The sequence below is a fragment of the Salminus brasiliensis genome, chromosome 1, assembly GCF_030463535.1.
Source record: "Salminus brasiliensis chromosome 1, fSalBra1.hap2, whole genome shotgun sequence".
In the NCBI taxonomy this organism is placed as follows: Eukaryota; Metazoa; Chordata; class Actinopteri; order Characiformes; family Bryconidae; genus Salminus; species Salminus brasiliensis.
The window spans coordinates 82,127,418-82,150,241 of NC_132878.1; the positions used below are offsets into that span (position 1 = coordinate 82,127,418).

The 22,824-nt window shown below is 37.2% G+C and overlaps 3 protein-coding genes across 3 annotated transcripts; 1 reads left to right on the forward strand and 2 right to left on the reverse strand.

Annotated features, from left to right (window-relative positions):
• Positions 1-287: 287 nt before the first annotated feature.
• On the reverse strand, positions 288-8,240 carry chmp4c (charged multivesicular body protein 4C). Its single transcript, XM_072658480.1, has 5 exons — positions 7,849-8,240; positions 2,260-2,437; positions 1,845-1,953; positions 1,512-1,638; positions 288-650 (listed from the first exon to the last, which is right to left on the reverse strand). Exons 1-5 carry the CDS (start codon positions 8,102-8,104, stop codon positions 589-591), a joined length of 732 nt encoding a protein of 243 aa, XP_072514581.1. The 5' UTR covers positions 8,105-8,240; the 3' UTR covers positions 288-588.
• A 1,810-nt stretch (positions 8,241-10,050) lies between these two features.
• On the forward strand, positions 10,051-14,866 carry zfand1 (zinc finger, AN1-type domain 1). The gene is made up of 8 exons (XM_072658494.1): positions 10,051-10,111; positions 10,421-10,463; positions 10,725-10,764; positions 11,743-11,870; positions 12,387-12,478; positions 13,260-13,381; positions 13,928-14,083; positions 14,417-14,866. The coding sequence occupies exons 1-8, from the start codon at positions 10,057-10,059 to the stop codon at positions 14,591-14,593; spliced, it is 813 nt and encodes a 270-aa protein (XP_072514595.1). The 5' UTR covers positions 10,051-10,056; the 3' UTR covers positions 14,594-14,866.
• Positions 14,867-21,650: 6,784 nt separating this feature from the next.
• On the reverse strand, positions 21,651-22,381 carry LOC140555055 (cerebellin-2-like). The gene is made up of 4 exons (XM_072678640.1): positions 22,368-22,381; positions 22,262-22,272; positions 22,047-22,178; positions 21,651-21,928 (listed from the first exon to the last, which is right to left on the reverse strand). Exons 1-4 carry the CDS (start codon positions 22,379-22,381, stop codon positions 21,651-21,653), a joined length of 435 nt encoding a protein of 144 aa, XP_072534741.1.
• Positions 22,382-22,824: the final 443 nt, after the last annotated feature.

Sequence of the window (22,824 nt, forward strand, 5' to 3'; positions counted from 1 at the left end):
ACTATTCTGAAAAGGCCTTCTATGAGCCCTGACCTACATCCTATTCATTGTAGTCATTGTTTACATCTCAGCATTGATTTATGCAAAATCTTTAAAAAGGTTAGAAATAACTGATGTTTTAGAGAACAAATTTGAAGATTTTAAATCAAACAGTTTGTCAAAAAGTGAAAAAAAATCAAATTGTATTCATTCATTGAGTTATAACTATAAAAAATGTCCTTATTTAGACTAGTCAAACATGTTCTGTGTCTTGCTTCTTTATCATACTCAATGTACCGAGACATGAATGAGTTCAAATCATTTTATTTTTACATAGATTCCAGTGTCTTCATATTTACATACATGACTCAAGCTGTCGTCCATCATCCTTCATTCTTTAATGCTGCTATGTACAAGGTAAGCTTTAAATTCCTTCATTCAACAGATGGCACATCTGTTTTACACATAAAAATATATGATGCATTTAAAAGTGTGAGAAAAAAGAGGGCATTAAAGCCAACATGTCATCAAAGTGGTTGCCTTTAACTTTCTAGACAGTTCAAGCACTGCAATGTGGAATTGATGGAGCATTTATTCGGTTCCTGATAACTAGGTGGCCCAGGCTGCTAGCATCTTCATGTCATCCTCATCCTCCACTCTCTTCTTGGATGCTGAGAAATACAAATAAAAATACACTGTTCAGTGAATATAAATGGCAAAGCAAACTTTTGTGGGGCGTAGATGCGGTTATATTATGTTCAAAGGAAAATTCGATATTCTTCACACTTTCCTCTAGCTCTGCCTGACATATCTACAGGTAATATCTAAGATCATATTTACAGTTTTTTTTTTTTTTTGATTTAAAAAAAAAAAAAATACTGAAACCCTCCAAAAGTATTGAAATCCATAAAGATCACAGACCATCACAAGTATTCCACTGTAGTCTAATAGTTAATATCAATCATTTGCATTTATACTTTACACTGAAATCAAACAGAACTGAAATAGGAAGACCTTTAAGTCATAAAATGCTCTTAAGACAAATGAAGTAGTGTGCTTCGGCCTACAATACACCTTCCATTTGTGTGTTTTGAACACATGCACAAAAAGCCTGGATGGAAAAGCCAGAAATTCCAAAAATGCCTAAATATTACATTTTTATATCTGGATGAGATGGGAGGTGGATGAATTAAGAATTGGCAATGTGTCAGTGAAGCAGGAATGAAAGCCCATGCTGTGTGTTGGGTGCTATGCCCTTTCACAACTGTTTAACGTAGGGATGGTTGCAGTGGGTTGCTGGGCAATGGTGAAGTCTGACAGTGACTTCAGCCCTCATCAAATACACCAGTACATGCTGCGCCCTGCATCACTGAACCGTGTACAGCTGACAGAGAGCTGGCAAAAACCGCTCAACTGAGAGCCAATAAAGGTTACGACTCAGAGGTGCTCAACCCCACAATATATCTTTCCTTACCTTATTTCGCCGTACAGATACTGTGTGTGTTTAACAGAGAAGAAAAGAGATGACTCACTTGTCCGCTGGCTGGGTCTTGTGCTGGGCAGTTTGGTACTTGGTACACTGGGCAGTTTGCCCATGTTCTTCATACTTTCCTCTAGCTCTTCCTGCTCCAACTCTGCCAGCTCTGCCAACAACTCATCCTAAAGAGAGTGAGGGAGATAGATGGAGAGAGAAGTGTATCACTTCATCAAAAAATATATTATAAAACAAAAATGTTTTAAAGAGGGGTCTAAATGAACTAGATACAATCAGGGATTGGTTTTCCCGAATGTGGTGGTGAGAGAATCCGTGTACCTAACAGTAAACCACAGCCACAAAGGAAACAGTACACTGCTGATGGTGTTACCTCATCAAATTCGCCACCAAAAGGCTGCGAGATAGCATCAGAGATCTCCCGGGCTATTTCCTGCTGCTCTGTAATGTCCGCCATGAGGGAGTCAATATTATCCAGATCTCTGAGAGAGAGACAGCAAGAAAGGTGAAAGATGAGCACATAATCAAGCCTCATTGGGCCAAAGCCTCAATTTGCTACCGACACATTTTACAGATGTTTTACAAATGGGACCATGGGTGATTGAAAATATTGTGCATTCCCAAATCACAGCTCTTCTCAACATGAAAGCTATTTCTTAAATCAAAGCTTACTTACAGCAGTGGAATAAATAAATATAAATAAATAACTGATCTGCAGTTTACATCATATGCATGTATATAAATCGTATGCATTAAGCTGAGCATGAATGTGTCTGAGAGTTTCATACATGTTCTGGTGGACTCCTTTGATAGCTTTGGCAGCATAGCTCATGTTCTTCAGGACCTCTGTGTTCGTGTTGGCGTTCTCTAGCGCCTCCCTCTGGAACTCGATAGTGGACAGAGTCCCATCGATCTGAGTCAGCTGCTGCTCAAACCGCTTCTTTCTCTTCAGAGCCTGAAGTGCAGCTAGGAAAAATGAAGACCACCATCATCATCATCATCATCAATGGTCAATAGCTAGAGTACCTGTACATATGTCTTGTTCCTATGTACATTTTCAGCTAATTATAGACTATCCAGCAGTACCTTTCTGCTTTTCCAGCTACAGGCAGTTCTGCTGATCCACAGTTTTAGAAAAGCAGAGTGTTGCAGTACAGCTTTGGGTAGAAATGGCAAATAGCATGGGCTGTTACATTAGTTTGGGCAGACAATGAAAACTTTTAATATAATGTTTATTACATTTATTATGAATATGTTTTATACGCTTTAAACGTCTAATTCAAAGTGCTGTATTCTCAAATCATATAAAAAAAATACTGAATATGAAAAGCTGACGTCTTCACCTAGATTAGGCTATGTGGTAAGGGGGGGGGAACTATTTATGGAACAAAAGGCTAATTAAACAGTATTTGTTTAAATATACAAATGCACTGAAACAGTAATTATGTGCCTGTGCCAATGTCCAATGTTTCTCATGTACACTCATGTACATCTTCTGATGCCATTAGAAATTAGGATTAAATTCAGCTGGGTTAGCGGACGACTGAGAAATTCAGCATTTAGAGGTTCACAAGTGTAGTAAAAATAATAAACCTCCGGTATGTTAGCACACTAGCATTGTAGCCCAGCCCTAAACATTCAGCCCCTTAGATAAATAAACACATCATCAAATATTAAGCATAAATCGGCAAGTATAAACATCTTGCTGATGGCGTCAATTGTTGTTGTTTTTTTTTTTTAGAAATGATCTACCCATACTGATACTGATATGATCTTGATATCATCCTTATGCACCCTATATCTTTTTTTTAACATTTATACAATGTAGTTTTATTTAAAAAGATGTCATTTGTTTTTTTATAATTTGCTTTTGAAGACCTACTTAACCTAATAAAGACCTAATAATGAAGTTGTTGGACAATTACATTATATTAATTACTTTAACTCATTAGCACTTAGTAATCACTGACTGATGTAAATGTGTTAGGCCACTAATAAAATATTTTTAAAAATATAGAAATAGAAATATGTTTGCCTCTCGATGCATCCAATATCTAGACTTCAGGTCAGTACTGTTTAGTTTCACCTGATCCACTCAGACTGACTTCTTAACTGCATGAAAACACATACAAAGACTGTGCTCTGTATTGCCCTGAGCTAACATACCTGCTACAGAACTAAAAACATTAAGATACAATATAACACAGTGATCGGCTATATGTTATGAGAATAACATACAGTGGGGGAAAAAAATATTTGGTCAGTCACCAATTGTGCAAGTTCTCCCCAAAGATGAGACAGGCCTGTAATTGACATCATAGGTAGACCTCAACTATGAGAGACAAAATGAGAAAAGAATTTTCAGAAAATCACATTGTCTGATTTTTAAAGAATTTATTTGCAAATAGTGGTGAAAAATAAGTATTTGGTCAAATAAAAGTTTCTCAATACTTTGTTATAAATCGTTGTTGGCAGTGACAGAGGTCAAACGTTTTCTGTAAGTCTTCACAAGGTTAGCACACACCGTTGCTGATATGTTGGCCCATTTCTCCATGCAGATCTCCTCTAGAGCAGTGATGTTTTGGGGCTGTCGGCTGGCAACACAGACTTTCAACTCCCTCCAAAGGTTTTCTATGGGGTTGAGATCTGGAGACTGGCTAGGCCACTCCAGGACCTTGAAATGCTTCTTACGAAGCCACTCCTTTGGATCATTGTCATGCTGAAAGACCCAGCCACGTTTCACCTTCAATGCCCTTGCTGATGGAAGGAGGTTTGCACTCAAAATCTCACAATACATGGCCCCATTCATTCTTTCATATACACGGACCAGTCGTCCTAGTCCCTTTGCAGAGAAACAGCCCCAAAGCATGATGTTGCCACCCCCATGCTTCACAGCTGGTATGGTGTTCTTTGGATGCAACTCAGCATTCACTCTACTCCAAACACAACGAGTTGTGTTTGTACCAAACAGTTCTACTTTGTTTTCATCTGACCATAAGACATTCTCCCAATACTATTCCGGAACATCTAAATGCTCTCTAGCAAACTTCAGACGCACCCGGATATGTACTGGCTTAAGCAGGGGAACACGTCTGGCACTGCAAGATCTGAGTCCCTGGCGGCGTAGTGTGTTACTGACGGTAGCCTTTGTAACGTTGGTCCCAGCTTTCTGCAGGTCATTCACTAGGTCCCCCCGTGTGGTTCTGGGATTTTTGCTCACCGTTCTTGTGATCATTTTGACCCCATGGGCTGAGATCTTGCGTGGAGCCCCTGATCGAGGGAGATTAGCAGTGGTCTTGTAGGTCTCCCATTTTCTGATTATTGCTCCCACAGTAGATTTCTTCACACCAAGCTGCTTGCCTATTGCAGATTCAGTCTTCCCAGCCTGGTGCAGGTCTGCAATTTTGTTTCTGGTGTCCTTCGACAGCTCTTTGGTTTTTCACCATAGTGGAATTTGGAGTGTGACTGTTTGAGGTTGTGGGCAGGTGTCTTTTATACTGTTAACGAGTTCAAACAGGTGCCATTAATACAGGTAATGAGTGGAGGACAGAGAAGCCTCTTAAAGAAGAAGTTACAGGTCTGTGACAGCCAGAAATCTGGCTTGTTTGTAGGTGACCAAATACTTATTTTCCACCATTATTTGCAAATAATTTCTTTAAAAATCAGACAATGTGATTTTCAGATTTTTTTTTTCTCATTTTGTCTTTCATAGTTGAGGTCTACCTATGATGTCAATTACAGGCCTCTCTCATTTTTTTAAGTGGGAGAACTTGCACAATTGGTGACTGACTAAATACTTTTTTCCCCACTGTATGTCCAAATGTTTGTGTAATCCTTGTAAAAAAAGTATTACCAATAGAACGAGTCTTTCTGGAGCACATAAACATGAACCCCACAGCACCCTGTCTAATACCAGATGAGGGCTAATGGAGTATAAAGCCCCCTTGTATTGAATTGTGGAGCAGTGGATCTGTATTTTCTGGAATGATGGTGCTGCCCCATCCAGTACTATTGGCGTGAGTTGGGGATGAGGTGGGGTGGTCATCACCCAACATCTTGACATCTACATTTACTACATACCCAAGAAAAACCTCAGCTAGTTTGAATAGACTAATAAGACTAATAATTTAAAGATACCTCTAAGCTCAGACACTAATGTTCTCACTAATGTTCTTTTCACTGAAAGCAGGGTAAACTTGATATCTGATGTTTTTCATAACAATAAAACTTTGAGGGCTTTTTAGCAGAAAATGGTTCCCCAAAGGTTAAGAGGTTTCTCCAACATTTCAAACTGAAGAACCTCAAGTTCCCCAACTGTAGACTCATTCTACATTAGCTTGTGTATAACCCCTTACAAATAGGATCTTTAGCAAAATTACAAGAACCCATCACACTTCTGAAGTGCCCTATAATACTGCTATTACAATGAATAGTATTTTCACCTCTGTATAACATTCTGTTTTATAGTAACCTTGTTCAGGATTGTATAATGAGCCATAAGATCGGTATGCACTTATAAGAAACTCATAGAATCTGATCTATTCCTACATTTGCCTAATTTGTCCATGTTTCAGAGGTGTTAAGGCTGAAGATGAGGTTTTCTCTGAGTGAGCCAGAACTACATTGTGAGATCTAAAAAAAAAAAAAAGTGAGTAAGTCAGGAAAATGAAGGAACTCCAGATTAGTGAGATGTTTCAGATTTAATGCAAGGTGTTCCCAAGGTACACAAAAGCCTCACACGGCATGTCAGGGTGTAGTAATCATACAACACAAGGCCTGTTCACCTGCTTTTCAAACAGAGATGAGAGGAGACTGAAGACTGACACGCTCGAACTGAGACCAATTTACAACATAAACATTTATAGGAGGCAAGATAAGGGGACAAAACCCTTAGAAGAAATGTCTCTGGTAATAATACATGACTTTTTATTAGCTTTGTAAAGTAAATTTAGGTGATCACTAAAGTTTACTACCAAATCCCTGAAGTTGTGAGGTAGAAGAGTTAGAGACATTTATTGTCCTCTCAGTTTAACAATCCATTCTTAATAAATACATTCCTCGAATTAGCTGTTATTTGTTCTGTTATCAATTTTATAAATAATTTTACATGGGACCCTTTAGTTAAACTGAGGATACAATTTTTAAATCAAGAGAAGGGTTTATTAAATCGAGGGAACTATTTATTAAATCAAAGGGAACGATTTATTAAATTGAGAGAATGTTTTATTAAATCAGAAGAATGGTTTATTAAATTGAGGGAACAATATTATTAAATTGATAAAGTGATTTATTACATTGAGGGAACGATTTATGAAATTGAGAGAATGCTTTATTAAATCAGAAGAATGGTTTATTAAATTGAGAGAATGTTTTATTAAATCAAAGGGAAAGATTTATTAAATTTAGAGAATGTTTTATTAAATCAGAAGAATGGTTTATTAAATTGAGAGAATGTTTTATTAAATCAGAAGAATGCTTTATTAAATTTAGAGAATGTTTTATTAAATCAGAAGAATGGTTTATTAAATTGAGAGAATGTTTTATTAAATCAGAAGAATGCTTTATTAAATTTAGAGAATGCTTTATTAAATCAGAAGAATGGTTTATTAAATTGAGAGAATGTTTTATTAAATCAGAAGAATGCTTTATTAAATTTAGAGAATGCTTTATTAAATCAGAAGAATGGTTTATTAAATTGAGAGAATGTTTTATTAAATCAGAAGAATGCTTTATTAAATTGAGAGAATGTTTTATTAAATCAGAAGAATGCTTTATTAAATTGAGAGAATGTTTTATTAAATCAAAGGGAAAGATTTATTAAATCGAGAGCATGTTTTATTAAATCGAGGGAACGATTTAAACGTCGTCATCCTGTTCTTAGTTTTTAGGATCAGGGTTATTCTGTAGCAGGTTCCCATATTGTTATAATACAGAGCTACATGAATATATTACGGACAAAACAGACGTTTTGTACAACACTGCGGAAACCCTGATGTCTTACAGTGTTAATATATATCGGTTCTGTGAGAGAATGAAGATAATAAGCAGTAAAGTGGGAATAATAAGGTCGATACTGAGGTAACTAAACGTCCCTGTTTAAAAAGGGCTCCACCTCAGTTTTTCAGTCTGCTTAAGAGAGAGTTACTTAGACAATAAATGGACTCTCAGCAGTTTCCCTGCACTTTTCAGGACATTTCCCCCCAGTTTTCAGAGTGTTTTCTAGTTCAGTCAACATGTAAAACGCCTGGCTGAGTCAATATGGTGCTCTGTCGGTAGTTAACTGCTCCGCCTAGCAAAAAAACATTCGCATGACTTCATGAGTTACATTAAATGGTGTCGCTGTTAAATCATGAACAGAAGGCGATTAGCTAACCTACCTCTTTTGTTTTTGGTCCCATTCTTCTTCGCGATCGTTATTTCCTGCTCTATTTTCTTCTCCAGGTACTCCTGTTTCTTGGTGAGCATGGCCTCGGTCTCCCGCAGCCTGTGGATGGCCTCCTGCGGGGACGGAGCTGCTCCACTCCGGGAACGATGCTTTGATTTGGACCCGGAGCTGGAGGAGCTGGAGGAGCTGGAGGAGCTGGATCTGGAGGAACCCGACGTCCCTTTAAACAGCTTTGACACTTTACTCATAGCGGCTGATCCTAAATATCTACTCTACAGTAACTTCAGATTCTGCTCTGGAGAGTTTAGAGTCCAGGAGCCAGTCAAGAGATCGTGGTCCAGAGTGGAAGTTCCTGCTTGTCAGCTTTCCAAATTCAAGTCAAAACAGGGACACACACCTACACCTGTGTGACGAGCACACCTGAGAAAGGGGCGGAGCCTGATCCTCCACAGGCTACTACGCATTAAGACAGGACAAGACAACCATATTTTCCGTTAGTGTTGGACACAGATGGGATTTGGTCTCCACCTTTAACCCAGTCTGTGCAGTGAACACACACACACACACACACACACACACACACACACACTAGTGATCAAACGCACACAGTGACAGTAAGCACATGTGCCCGGAGAGGTGGTCAGCCACCAGGGGGCAGGGAGGGCGAAGGGCCTTGCTCAAGGGCCCAACAGTGGCAGCATATTAGTTAGTCTAGCTGGATGCCTTTATATTAAAAGGTATTTTCCTTTCCTGTACACTGCTCAAAATAATAATAATAATAATAATAATAATAATAATAAATAAAGACATACAAACATAGGTAGAAGAGACAGTACCCCGGATTGTTTCAGTGGTACACACTGACTACACCAGCTGATAGTATATCTGATATTTGGATATCAGAAACTATCCAGCTCTCTTTGTGGTTTTTAATAAGACAATCCTGCAAAAAAACCCCAAAAAACAGCTAGACAATGTTTTGCCGCTGGTTTCAGAAGGTCTAAGCTGGCCTTGAATGGTTGGAGTGGTTGGAAGGCTGGTTATCCAGTCAAAAACGTACCCTACGCTGGTTGGCCAGCTACACTTTTGACCAACATAGCGTATGTTTTTATTTTAGTTTGATAGACTAAGCTGGTTGAACAGCAAGGTCAACGTGACCTAGCTTGTTCTGAAGTTGGTCATAGTGGTTAACTAATTTGGTAAAGCTGGTGTGTATTTTTGTGTAGTCCAGCGTGTAGTCAAACGTGGACTTACTGGTCAACAAGCTTGGTCATACTGGTTGACTAGCTTGGACAGGTTGGTTGTGCTGGTAGACCTACTGAGCCATCAAATGAAAACAGCTTAAGCTGGTTAAAAGCTAAGATGATCAACCAGTTTAACCAGCTTGAGTTGGCCAGGCTGTTTTTTTTTCAGCTGGGAATTAAATTTACAGACCCCCAGATCTCCTTTCAACCAGGACAGACACCCTTTTTGGTCGGTGGATATTCTGGACAAATTGTATGGATAATCCTGTTGACATTGTAGGTGCATAATAAAATCACACACCCAAACAGTGTTCAACCCTTAAAATGAGTTGGTGCCATGGGCAAACTGTAGTTTACCAGTATGTTATTGCTAAAGTGGGATATGTCTTATTAATAATAACAACATTATTTTCTTACTTTTTTTTTTACTATACTTTAACATCCTACTTTCATGCATATTAAATTTACACACTCGATCAGTATATATAGAGATATCTTTTCATTGTTTCTTTCTGTATCTTTATGTTGATTTGAGGTGGCATGGCTCTCTCACCACCCCAGTAAGGCCTCAGTCTAATGACCAAACAAAGGGGAAGAAAGAACCCAACACAAAGATCAGCAATTTCAGCATGAGGGCAACCAAATGTTCTCTATTTTTGGAAAAAGCTTAACCTAAGCTGCATTTAGAAATTCAGAGTAACATAAGTTACTAAGAAAACAAATAGAAAATATTTTTACAGTGCTCAGACATGAAGTTAATTAATACTTGTAAATACATCAAAACTTGAGTGCTGCAAAAAACCCTAATGAAATTTCTCATTTTAACAATAATTATAACAACTATAATAAATTATATTAATAACTATAATTTCATGCAATATTTTAAGGCAGGAGTTCACGGCTCGAGCGTCGCTTCAGGACTTTTATTTTGAAACTGCGTTCATGTGAGTTCCAAAATGGCGGAATTGGATATTGGGAAACATTGCGAGATTCAGTCTTGTAAGCAGAAAGGTCGGAATTTCTACACATTGTTCTTTATATTTTAGTTGTGTATTAAATGTATTATCAGGCAGCTTAATTATTGGTGCTGTCAAGGCAAATAATTAATTACATGTATGGCATGTATGGTAACGTTATAGCTATGTAGAATCTAGTGTAGCAGAGAGAGTGAGTCAGCATCGGTACACGTTAACGGTGGCACGTTAGGGCTTAATGAGGTTTTTATCTGGATAAAATGAGTAAAACTTTCTGACTGACTGACTGATATTGAAAACCTAGTGTAATAAACCTCACAAGAAATGCATTCTCGTTTCAGCGCAGACTTTCTTCCATTCGTGTGTGACAGCTGCTCTGGGGTGTTTTGGTGAGACTCTTATTTAGGCAAATTCAGGTCCACAGTTGGTGGGAAAATGTCTAACAATAACTTAATTACCTAGATACCTAGAACGTTTATATATATATTTATATATATATATATATATATATATGTATGTGTGTGTGTGTGTATATATATATATATATATATATATATATATATATATATATATATATATATAAAAGATAATATTACAGTATTATTGTTAATAATCTTTACCTTTTTTTTTTGCTTATCCTCCTTGACCAGCCTTGACCACAGAAGCAGGGATTCTCATTCTTGTCCAGAGGTGAGTCTATGGGGAATACACCACACCTAATTCTCTTTAAAGGGTTAATCTCAAGAAAAATATCATATATTACCCACTTTTTTAAAAAAAGAAGAGTTTGCTTTAGTATGTAATAATGTAATATCAAATGTAGCCTGATGCTTTACATTATATGAAAATAAGGAATGCATTGCTTTTGCAAACTCCTAAGAAACAATCCGCTATTATTTATTTTTGTTTAGTTAAACTAATGTATGCAATACTCTCACAACTTAATGTGCCACTGCAAAAACATACATGTGACCATCCTCAATGTCATTCCCTCATTTTGTTCAAGCTTCATCTTGTTAGATTGATTATATAAATAAATCATAATTTCAAGAAATGTCACCCCCCCGGACATGTTTGAAGAGAAAATATCATATTTTAACAACGTACTTGCTATTAAACATAGATCAGATCCAACTCCACCCCCTGCACTGTTTTTGCTTGTGAAAACTACCTTGGAATTTCTGATATCTCTCATGTAAAGCAAAACAAAAATCCCCAAAACACAAGGAAACATTTCTGTTCAACAAGGAATTTCTGTTCTGAAAGTTGGGAAGATGTGTTAAATTTCAAGTTCAGCACATAATGTTATACTAACATGGCGGATTGCACCATCAGAATGAATACCTCTCCTCTTCATTTATTGCACACCAGACTTGCACCTTTTTTTTTTTTTTTTTTTTTTTTTTTTTTTTGGAAGTTTTCATTGCGAGCGTGATTTTTTTGTGAGCCTTCATTGCGTGAACAGACTAGGCCAAAGACAAGCTTTTGTAAAAGCATATGTATGTTTACCTCTTTTGGAAAAATCATGCACTTGGGCCCTTTTAAATGGTGATGTTATCTTTTTAACCCATTTGTTTCTCTGCAAAGTACTCGGCTTTAGTCTGCTGTTGAAGGAAGGATGCTGCAATGGTTATCCTGATTTGAAATCTTGTGTGGATTTCTTTCCAGGTTTCAGTGAAAAGAGAAATCTCTGGGTCAGGAAGCAGTACATCATATCCGTGCACATTTGAGAACTGCAAAGGCAGGGAGCTCCTACCTGTTGTCTGTCCACAGTGTCAGAAGCACTTCTGCCTTGCGTATGTACCTTCTTGCAAAATCTCTTAACACTTTTAACATTTCATTACAGATTATGGGGCAGATTCATAAAAACGCAGCACCTCACAATTTTGCACCCTTATGCTTTTTCTCATTCTTAAACATGGTCTTCTGCTCTGGTTTATCATTTACACGACATTGCTTTTCCCTAATTTCTGTATGTTGTAAACATCTCAGAACAGAACAACGCCACACCATTAACAATGTGAACCTATGTGATGGTCAGTTTCTAGTGAGAAGCTGATGTGGATTGAATTCTGCTTGCAGTGTTTTTAAACATGTTTGGTCACACATGCAGGTCATCAGCAAATGATGTGCTTACTCTCCCCTCAGCTAATTAACCAATACATTTCCAGAACTGTGAGATACTGAGAGATATTACAGGACTGGAAAATGTCAATGCTTGTCTAAGTGAATTATTTGCAATTGAAATATAGTTTATTTTGGCATTAAGATTTGCCAGCAGTTTATGATGAGTATGATTCTTTTCTCCTCAGTCATCGTCATCAGGATGACCATAAGTGTGAGAAGTTGGAGACACCCAAGCCTCGAATGTTGGCAACACAGGAACTTGTGCAAAAGATAGTAGGTTCGTCATACAAGTAGTGACACTAATCTTATCAATTCTTAGCTTTTAAATCTTTAAGTCTGCTCATTTATGCAGTACCAAAACATTTTCTCAGGTTTGATTATGGTAAGAATTTGATGCAGCTGCACTGTAAACATTAACGTTGGGTTTGCCCAAATAATCCATTTAATGTATTATTTTTTTTTTTTTAGGTTTGCAACCATTTCAAACCTTGTAATACATAAATCTTTCCTGTCTTTTATTACTCCATCTGTTATTAGGTTTTGGAATCCAACAAATACTTTCTGAGTAATGTTCACTCAGCTGTTGCATGCTATATAAAATGGCAATATAAACACTGAGAAAGCATTTCATAAATTCTTGACTTAAAAACAGTCTCACCTTGTGTGTGAACAATGTCTCAGCAATAATTATAGTTGTCTATTTTATCAAAAGTCTATAAGAATTTTGACTAATTATATTTGATAGTATGTATAGTGTATGTCAATGTGTATATATTCTGTATTTTATTTTTTATAGTTTTCTTTTTAATACTTTTTATAGTATAGCTTTTTTCTTTTTTTTATATTTTGTATCCGTGTTAACTGCCAGGGACAAGCACCACAGTTTTGCGCTCACCTTCACTCAACAATAAACCTGATTTGATTTAATTTGATTGTTGGAGTTTAGGCAAATGCTATTTGACTGAATGTACTTCTTATGTCCACTAAGGGGTGATAGAGGACGTTGTTTGCTATAGTTCTGTTATTATTAACAGGCATTTTCTTTCATTTCCTATCAGAATCAAAGAAGAATGCACCAACAAGTAGAGGCAGAAAAGGGGCAAAGAATAGTGCTACTGCTGCTAAAGTTGCCCTTATGAAGTTAAAGCTACATGCTTCTGGAGACAAGGGACTGCCACAGGTATTTTTGCAAGCACAGCTACATGTGAAATAATATTAAAATTAAAACTAGTAATGTAGTTTGGACTGAACTAAAACACTGTTTTAAAGGAATGATTCACCATTACATTCTATTTTCACCAAATGCTGGTTAGTTGCCCAAGACATGTTTAATGGTCTAAAATTATGCTGCTTTAGTTTTGCAGACGGAGACACTCGGCTAATGTAGCTAAAATAAGTAAATAAAAATAAGCTAAAATAAGTTCTCCCTCACTTTCATAGAACCACTGTGAAACTTAAAAAGCAAACTTTGGTGGACTCCCAAGTGTTGGGCCTGAATATGTCTAACCAGGGACTGCAAATTTGATCCCATCCAAGCATGTTCGGCTGTCCTGTGACGTAGTGACAGTGTAAAAAGAGGCTGTAGCATTTCCCATATCTCTGCAAAAGGAAAATGATGTCAATATGATTCATATTTTTTTGTGAACCATTCTTGTAATGTTTGCTGCCCTCCAGCAAATCACCTTCTGATAGTAACATCAACTATTGACATTGTTTATCTCTTCAGACAGAGCGGACCTACTTTCAGGTGTTTTTGCCAAAAGAGGCTTCTGCTTCCAGCCTACCCATGTTCTTCAGTTCCAAGTGGAGTGTAGGTAAAGTTGTGGACTGTGCTGCATCACAGGCCAGCCTGAAGAACAACAACAACGTTCTGACAGCAAGGGTAAGTCTAGGGTATTACTGTTTACAGGGGTGATTCACAGCTGTATGGTGTATGTTAATTCATGCTGAGGCCTCTGTGAGCTTCATCTAAGAATACCACATCATTGCAAGTTTGTTTTAAGTTTGCCCTTGCTAAGTGTGAACTACAGTACTGGTCAAAAGTTTTAGAACACCCAGAACAAAGTCCAGTGACCTCAGATGGTTTAAAATGTAAGCAGTAAATTGCCAAGGGAAATTATTAAACGGAAGAATGTTGTAAATTGTATTTTTCTGTTGAGTAAAAGTATAATTTTTTTGTTTATTAGTATTAATTTTTTCTTACTTTAACTTACAGAAATTGCGCCTGTGTCACCCTGAAAGTGGTGAGGCCCTGAAAATGGATGCCAGTCTCCAGTCACTGCTCTCTCTTCCAGACTCTCCTCTCTACAACGGGGGCAATGTCATCTTGGAGTACCTGGATAATGAAAGCATTGGAGTTGAAGACATCACTGCATACATCCCCTCCTCTTGATCCATCAAGATTAACCTAAAGTTGGGATCTGGGATCTAGATCAGACACAAGCTTCTTAAGTTATTGATATCATTGATGAGTCTCATACATCAGAGGCTGATGACTGGTGGCAGGACTCCCCGAATTGGAGATGCAGGACACACAATGTGTTGAGAATATTCTGGTAGTTAGGCTCTTCATAGGCCTCTCACTGAATGTTCTCTAGCTCTTGAGTCAACTGCTACGTTGAAGTGGATCATCTTTTTTAAATAAATAATTATATAATGTATAGAATTGACTTACTCATTGTGGTTGTTTATCTAAGAGAAGGATCTGAGTTCATATCAGTTGCATCTAGTTCACAACTCAACACAATAGAGAGACTACGCTCTGCTTGGCTGTTATTATATTGTGAATAATGATACTTTCAGAGGCCCTTGGTTTTAGATTGACGGAATCAATGAGCTTAACAATAACTGAAAAAAAGCATCTTAAAAATGAAAGTGCCTCAAGTGGTTCTTTGAGCGATGCCATAGAAGAACCATGTTGGTTCCATAAAGACTTTTTTTGATTGTACAAATGTGTACAGAGTGTAATTGCTTGATATAATCACTTCTCTACTCCATACAGAGACCCTTAATCGCTTCTCTACTTTACTCCATACAGAGACCCCTAATCACTTCACTACTCCATACAGAGAAGATCCCTAATCACTTCTCTACTCCATACAGAGCCCCCTAATCACTTCTCTACTTTACTCCATACAGAGAAGATCCCTAATCACTTCTCTACTTTACTCAATACAGAGAAGATCCCTAATCACTTCCCTACTCCATACAGAGACCCCTAATCACTTCTCTACTTTACTCAATACAGAGAAGATCCCTAATCACTTCTCTTCTTTCCTTAATACAGGCGTTCCCTAATCACTTCTCTACTCCATACAGAGATCCCTAATCACTTCTCTACTTTACTCCATACAGAGATCCCTAATCACTTCACTACTCCATACAGAGAAGATCCCTAATCACTTCTCTGCTTTACTCCATACAGAGAAGATCCCTAATCACTTCTCTGCTTTACTCCATACAGAGAAGATCCCTAATCACTTCTCTGCTTTACTCCATACAGAGAAGATCCCTAATCACTTTTCTGTTTTACTCCATACAGAGAAGATCCCTAATCACTTTTCTGCTTTACTCCATACAGAGAAGATCCCTAATCACTTCTCTACTTTACTCCATACAGAGATCCCTAATCACTTCACTACTCCATACAGAGAAGATCCCTAATCACTTTTCTGCTTTATTCCATACAGAGAAGATCCCTAATCACTTCTCTACTTTACTCCATACAGACGTTCCCTAATTACTTCTCTACTTTACTCCATACAGACGTTCCCTAATTACTTCTCTACTCTATACAAACGTTCCCTAATTACTTTTCTACTTTACTCCATACAGACGTTCCCTAATCACTTCTCTACTTTACTCCATACAGACGTTCCCTAATCACTTCACTACTCCATACTACACTACTCCACTCCTAAGAAGGTCTATTTATTTTAACAAACAGGGCACAGTATGATGTGAAGACTTAGATTGTACACAATAATGTGTTTGTTGAAGAATTGTGAGCAAGTTTAAAAGATATTCAAGTGCAGCACTGTCAGGATCAAAATACCCAATTATCAGCTTTCAGCTGTTCTTCAGGAACTGAATGTATAACCTTGATTCTCCTGTTTCAGGATCTTCACATGAGTATCTGTGAGCTTCAGTGAGAATTTTAAGGCTTTTAGCTCCTCTGAGTAACAAGGTATACAGCAGTTCAGTTAGACTCAACTCAAATGCCACAGTTTCATTTAAATGAAAGTTTACAGATTAACATTAGTTTCTGAGAATATGCATTGCATCCATTTATGAAAAATATAAATCAGTCCTAAATCTCACATCCATGGCACTTTGATTCACTGTCTGAGCTAAAAAGTAAATGCTTGGAGTACAATGTAAGGAGACCTTGAGCAACAGGACCGTTATCACTAATATCTAAACTGTCACTTCACAGGAGAGACTGGAGTTGGAGCTGTAAATTAAAGGCCTAAGTGTGAATCACTGATGTATTTGCGTGACCATTTCAGATAAAATATAGTTTAACTGTGTTTAGACCTTTAAATGGTCATGTAACTCAGTGGTACTGTGGTGCTAGAGTGGCTCTAACACACCCTAGGAAAGGCTTGTTCATTTTCAGTGGTTGCATCAGGTGTTAGGAGCGGTGAAGCACATGATTGAGAAGCAAAGGGATTTTGGGCCCTGTGAAAAGATATTAGACTGGGCCAAACAACTCTAATACATTTTTAGGACCCCTGTCAGTTACAGGCCCTTAAAATGGCCCTAACCCAATCTGGCACAGCAGATTTCACACTAAACCACTATAAATAAGGTTCTTTACATTTTAGTTAATGTTATAATAAATATTTTGTGAATATTACTTTGTGGACATACATAGTTCCTGCAGTATTTTTGTGTGTTACAGACAGATTTTGAGCAAAAGACTCCAGAGCATTAAGGAGTCTGAGACAGAAAGGAGTCTTACACATCATGTTCTACAACTTACCTTGATTTATCTGGTTCTGCACCTCAGCCTTCTTCTTCAGCTCCTCCACTTGACCTTCACTGGCTCTCAGTCTGGTCTCTAAGTTGCTCACTGCAGTCGTTGTGTGTCTCTGTTTAACCTCAGCTCTGCCAGCACAGCGCTCATCTCTCTCAGTACAGTGTGGATGTCTGGTTGGCAGCTTTGCTGGCTGGAGGTTGTGTTTGAGACTTCAGTTGTTGGATTCTCAGCCTCAATCTTGTTCTCTCTGCCTCCTCTGACTCAGTGATGCCATTCACTGTACCTCCTGTACCTCCAGTACACTGCAGCACAGCGCACCAGCACAGAAACAGACTCATCTTTTAAACTCTCTTCATGTCTAGTGTTTCAGTGGTAAACACATTACTATATATATATATATATATATATATATAGTACCAGTGCACTGGTTAGTAATTAGCAGGACTCACGAATGTTGATTTGTGTCACTAAATTAATGCCACTACATAAATTATTATGGCAACCAATTTTGTCCTCATTTTAAGGGTCTAAAATAGCACTGACTGAGACTGAGAGACTTTTGTCTTGCATATTCATTCCTAAAATAAACAGACCTTTAATAAAATACGCTGTTCTAGCAGTTCAAGATCACACAGTCTAAACAGAACAAGCAAGTGGAGTTCTGCACCCCTATGTCCTCATTATATCTCAGTCTAGTATTAAGAAGAATGGGCGTGGAACAGTCTTTGGAACGTTCAGAGTAAAAATAGGTTTACTAGGACACAGTTCTGCACATTGTGCAGTATAAAAACTGCTAATTATTGAGGCTCTGTTCATTTATTTTAACTTGGGAAATCAATGCCATCAGTGTCATTTGATTTAGGCTGCCCAAACATTTGCATAAGATTGTATATTATGGACATGTCTTTTAGTATTGTAATGTTTGTAAATTGTATCACCCACTCCCACTTTTAGCAAAATTTCAGTATCTGTCTTTTTACCCTTGCACATATATCTGCAGAATTATGAATATTATTGGATCACTCGAACCTCTTTTAGAAGTGGTCTGAATGTTGTTGTTTTTTTGTTTTAAATAATGACACTAATAATAATAACTAATAATGAAAACTGTTACTCCACATTGTGGGCTGCATGGTCCACTGCACCAGACTGGACAAAACCTGCCCCCCACCCCCTTACCTAAGGTAGATTAATGAAGGCCGGAATTTATTACATGAATGGTTGCAGCTGTAACAACTGTAATTTCCCTCCTGGGAATCTATAAAGTATTTCTTTTGATTCTGATTCTGATAACCAGGAAAAGTGATCTATTGTTTGAAGACAGTTTGAGAAATTGTTTGAGAAAACTATCATCTTTAGGAGCACAGAAGCACTGGGGTCTGTAGGCTATTTTTTCTGCATTAATGTTTGACTTTAGTACTGAAGATCCCAGTATCAAGGGAAGCATGTCCATCCAGAGAAGGGCCATAAATAAGCGCAGTGATACTGTCATAAAACACTCCTTTTTATGAATGCAGACATAGTCATTTACCAGGAGAATTTAACATGGTCCAGCTTTGATTACGTGATAATCCGACAGTGGAATATCTCAATGATAACTGAAGTGCAATAACGTCTATCAGCTATTTTTAGGTGTTGGATGTTCAGTTAAGATAATGCACCATAGTGTCACGTTTTACAGCTCAAGTCAGTTCACATTCTATAACAATAAAAGTTAGATGAGAGATTACGTTGTTTTTACGTACGCAAGATCACACTTTATGTGATGTGTTTCATTTCCCCCTTTTTCTCATAACAAGAACAACATAGTAGGCAGAAATATAATCTTTCTTATTTTACAGAAAATACAGGTTCCTGCCTTGTTTCACCAACAATAATTCCTCCTGTCCTGCTTAACCACTCCAGCACTTTAGTGTTATCAGATGGTCAAATGTTGTAAAAAAAATAAATCAATACTTATGATCCAGAATTTTCTATTGAGACTTAATCTTTACATAAAAATACAGATGCTTACTGTATGGTTGAAAAGTATCAAATATATAGCTTGTAGTAAAGAAATGTGCAGAAAAGGAACTAAATGTCTTTTGTACTGGAAGAATCACAAAGCATGTGGACAAGAAGGCTATTAGCAAGAAAAATATTAGCAACCATAGCTACTGTGAACTTCAATCTTAGTGGCTCTCTATTTGCTCTATTTGGTCTAACTGGTCTGAATTGTCCTTCTCCATTTGTCTTGTGATTTTACCCCCAGTTTACTCTCCTGCCCATCATTCACTGCAGTAGTTTTGAGAGTTTTTTTTTTTTCTTTGCATTTTTTATTCACATTATTTTTAGTCAGTAATAAATATGATTAGTTAAGATACATTATTTTACTTATTTTAAAAACTACTTCAAAAATAAAAGTACATAAAAATACTTAATTACATTTAGTCATGACAAGAACAACAAAGGAGAACGATATAGGAAAGAAGAAATTAAATTAGCATTTTTTTATCAGTCACAGAAAATTGTATTGAGGGAAAGGGGGAAAGAAATAAGGAAACAAGGATGGAAAATCAATAATAATGAATAAACACTGGCTTAAAGTGAGTCTAAGACAGACATTCTGACATTAAGTAACAGTGAGATGCCATTAGAGGAACTCACACTGCCCTGGATATCTCATATCACTTTTCTCTTTGATATTCAGAATAATTTACATTGTTGGTTAAATCGAGAATTAAAACATTCACTCCTTGATCTCCACAGAGCACTCGGCAGGTTCAGATGTTTTATCCACATCTAAAAGGCTTTTGTCTAAAGTCTAAAAGATTGTTTGTGAGTCTGAAGAGAAGCTGTAAAAATGAAGACCAAAAACCATTCAATGCAAAGAGAAGCAATCATGAGTTAAATGTGAAATTGGAAAGTTGAATGAATTGAAAAATCCAGGCACTGCCTTAACAATTCCCTGAGAAGTATTTAGTGAGTATTTTATAAATATATTGAGGTGCAATTTGGGTTTTCCTTGTATAGAAAGAACCATTCGACAAGGCAAAGAAATAATAATTTGAGTTATGGTTCTACAGACATTGTCTTTACTAAAGAACCCTTAAAGAACCTCCCTTTTATAGGTGTATTTCTTGATGATTCAGGCCTGGTCTTAGCATGTTTTTTGCCATGTAGAGGCTACATACAGATTACACATATTTGGTCATTAATGTAGGATGCACAGCTCCATTCTTGCATTTGTTTTTGCTCTGGTTTTAGACAGTTTACTCTACTTTGCAGTAAACGTATGTATTTATTAGGAAATTACTTCACTTTTGGGTGTATTATACCCAGCATTGTTAGCTAAATATATTTGATAAACATCAGGCTCTACACATCACAAATTTATTTATTCAGGAATTATAGTTAGTAATACTCCAGGGAGGGCAGGATCTCCTAGATCACTGAAAAATACTGTTGTGTTTAAAACATTGGTGACTTGTGACTGCATTGGTGATTTCAGAAATTCGGACAGCACTCCGCTGACATGGAGGACAGCTTTTGAATAGGTTTTGTATGTTGTTGGGCCCAACCTCTGTGACAGGACTCAGCTCAGGTCTAAGTTCTTTCACAGCTGCAAAGGCACACCAGTATTAGTTCCACATTGCTGTATAGTCATTATCTGGAACAACGCCTTTTCACAGTGTGTTTAAGAAATGTTTGAAGAGAAAATGGTGAAGATAAAACTGAATAAATGATCTGTTTAAGATACAAACAATAGATGCAGTCATTAATTAAGAAATGCACAAAGTATTGAATTGTACATATCAGTAGTTTAATAGATGATGTAGATGTTTTTTTCTTTCCCTTTAGGAAGGAGACTTCTTTTGCAGCGTATTCTGGTGTAGATTACTGTGGCCGAAATTACAGTAAGAATAATGATAATAATAATTGTTGCCCATTTGACCTGCTATTGGAGCACTCTCTATAATAAAGCAGCAGACAAGCTAATCCCTTTATTATTTGCTAAAAGTGCTTCTTGGTGCTTGGAAGTAACCATCCACTCAGCCTGGTTGTTGCTATACTCATAACAGAGACAACAAAGGTTAGTGAAGGATATGTCATCTCTGCAAAAAACAAAAGGAGGAGAATGTAGCCCTATTAGGATGGTGGTCACATTTTCATGAGATACTGAGATCACATCCTCTTTTCTCAGACCCTTCTGAGTGCTTTTATTTCATTTAACTCAGTGTCAGTCTAATCAGTATTGTCCTGTCCAGATATACTTAGTATTCAAAGTAAAAAGGTCTGTGCTTGTAATCCAATTAGAAAAAAGCCTGAATGAAATGTGCCTAACTTCCAAAACCCTGGCTACTGTTATACTGCCACTGGTAAAGAGAATGTGGAAACAAACAAAAGACAGAGATGGAAAGCAGAGAAATAAACAACAGCAAGAACATGCTTTTTTCAGGGCATTTTCATTGACCATTTGATGAACCTCTCAAACAGAAAACAGTATTTCACCACTGAAGGTGCTATGGTGTAATATACTATCATATATCCACTTGCTAGCTTCCAGTTTAAGACAGACAACATCTCCTACTTCCAGTAACAGTGAGACACCATTAGAAGAACTCACACTGTCCTTCCCTTGATAAGCATGTGTTCCAGCAACAAAATGTCCATTCTTATATAAGTTCACTCCTGAAGTTCTTCCACCTGCCCCATGGGTGTGGAAACTGAACTGATAGACTCCTCTGACAGGTGCAGTGAAAATTCCTGTATTGGTGTAGAAACATACACCACTGGACACATATGCATATATTCATACATGTCTAATTTTATCATCATAAAGATATGAGGTATTCATATACCCTAGTGTAAATGAAAATCCTACCTGTAGCTGGGTTGTAACCATTGCCGATGTTGGTGAAGACATATTTGTAGACCAGGGTAATGTCAGTGCCATATGGTCCAGTATGACCATGTCCACTTTCTAACAGTGATGCCGAAAACGCCACTTTTCTCTCTTTGATAGCCAATAACAATAGAAGAATTTTACACTGCTGGTTAAATCAAGTTAGAATGTGCATTACAGCATTACATTACTACTGGCGTGGAAACTAAATTAAATGAAAGAAGAATATTCAGAGTTTGCCATCGGCACTATATCTGACAGGGTGAGTGACCAAGAAAATGGATTTCTGAAATGGATCACCACCACAAACACATGCCTTATCTGTATGTAGAACTATAGACAAATACGGTCTGGGAAAACTGGGAATTTCTTACCTTGATTCTCCTTTTTCAGAATCCCCACTTGGTAGTTGAATGATGTTTCCAAGTCTTTCAGTTTCTCTGAGTAAGAAAATGTTGAGCGTATCTGTTACAGTCATTAATGTTTAGGTGGAGGCACGCAGTTAATGATAAGCTTTATTCTGATAATTATCAGGTAAATATATATATATATTTTTATTTATTCAAGCAGCTGAATGCTCTACATAATAAATAATAAATGCAATAAACGCACAATAAATACCTAAATACCTCAACAACAAGTTTACAGAACGTTGGACATAAGACACCTTGTATTACTAAATCAATTATTGATTGTTTCGAAGTTCCCCAAGTTCCCTTCAAGTTTTGTCCCCATGGCACTTGGACTCACTGCTTGA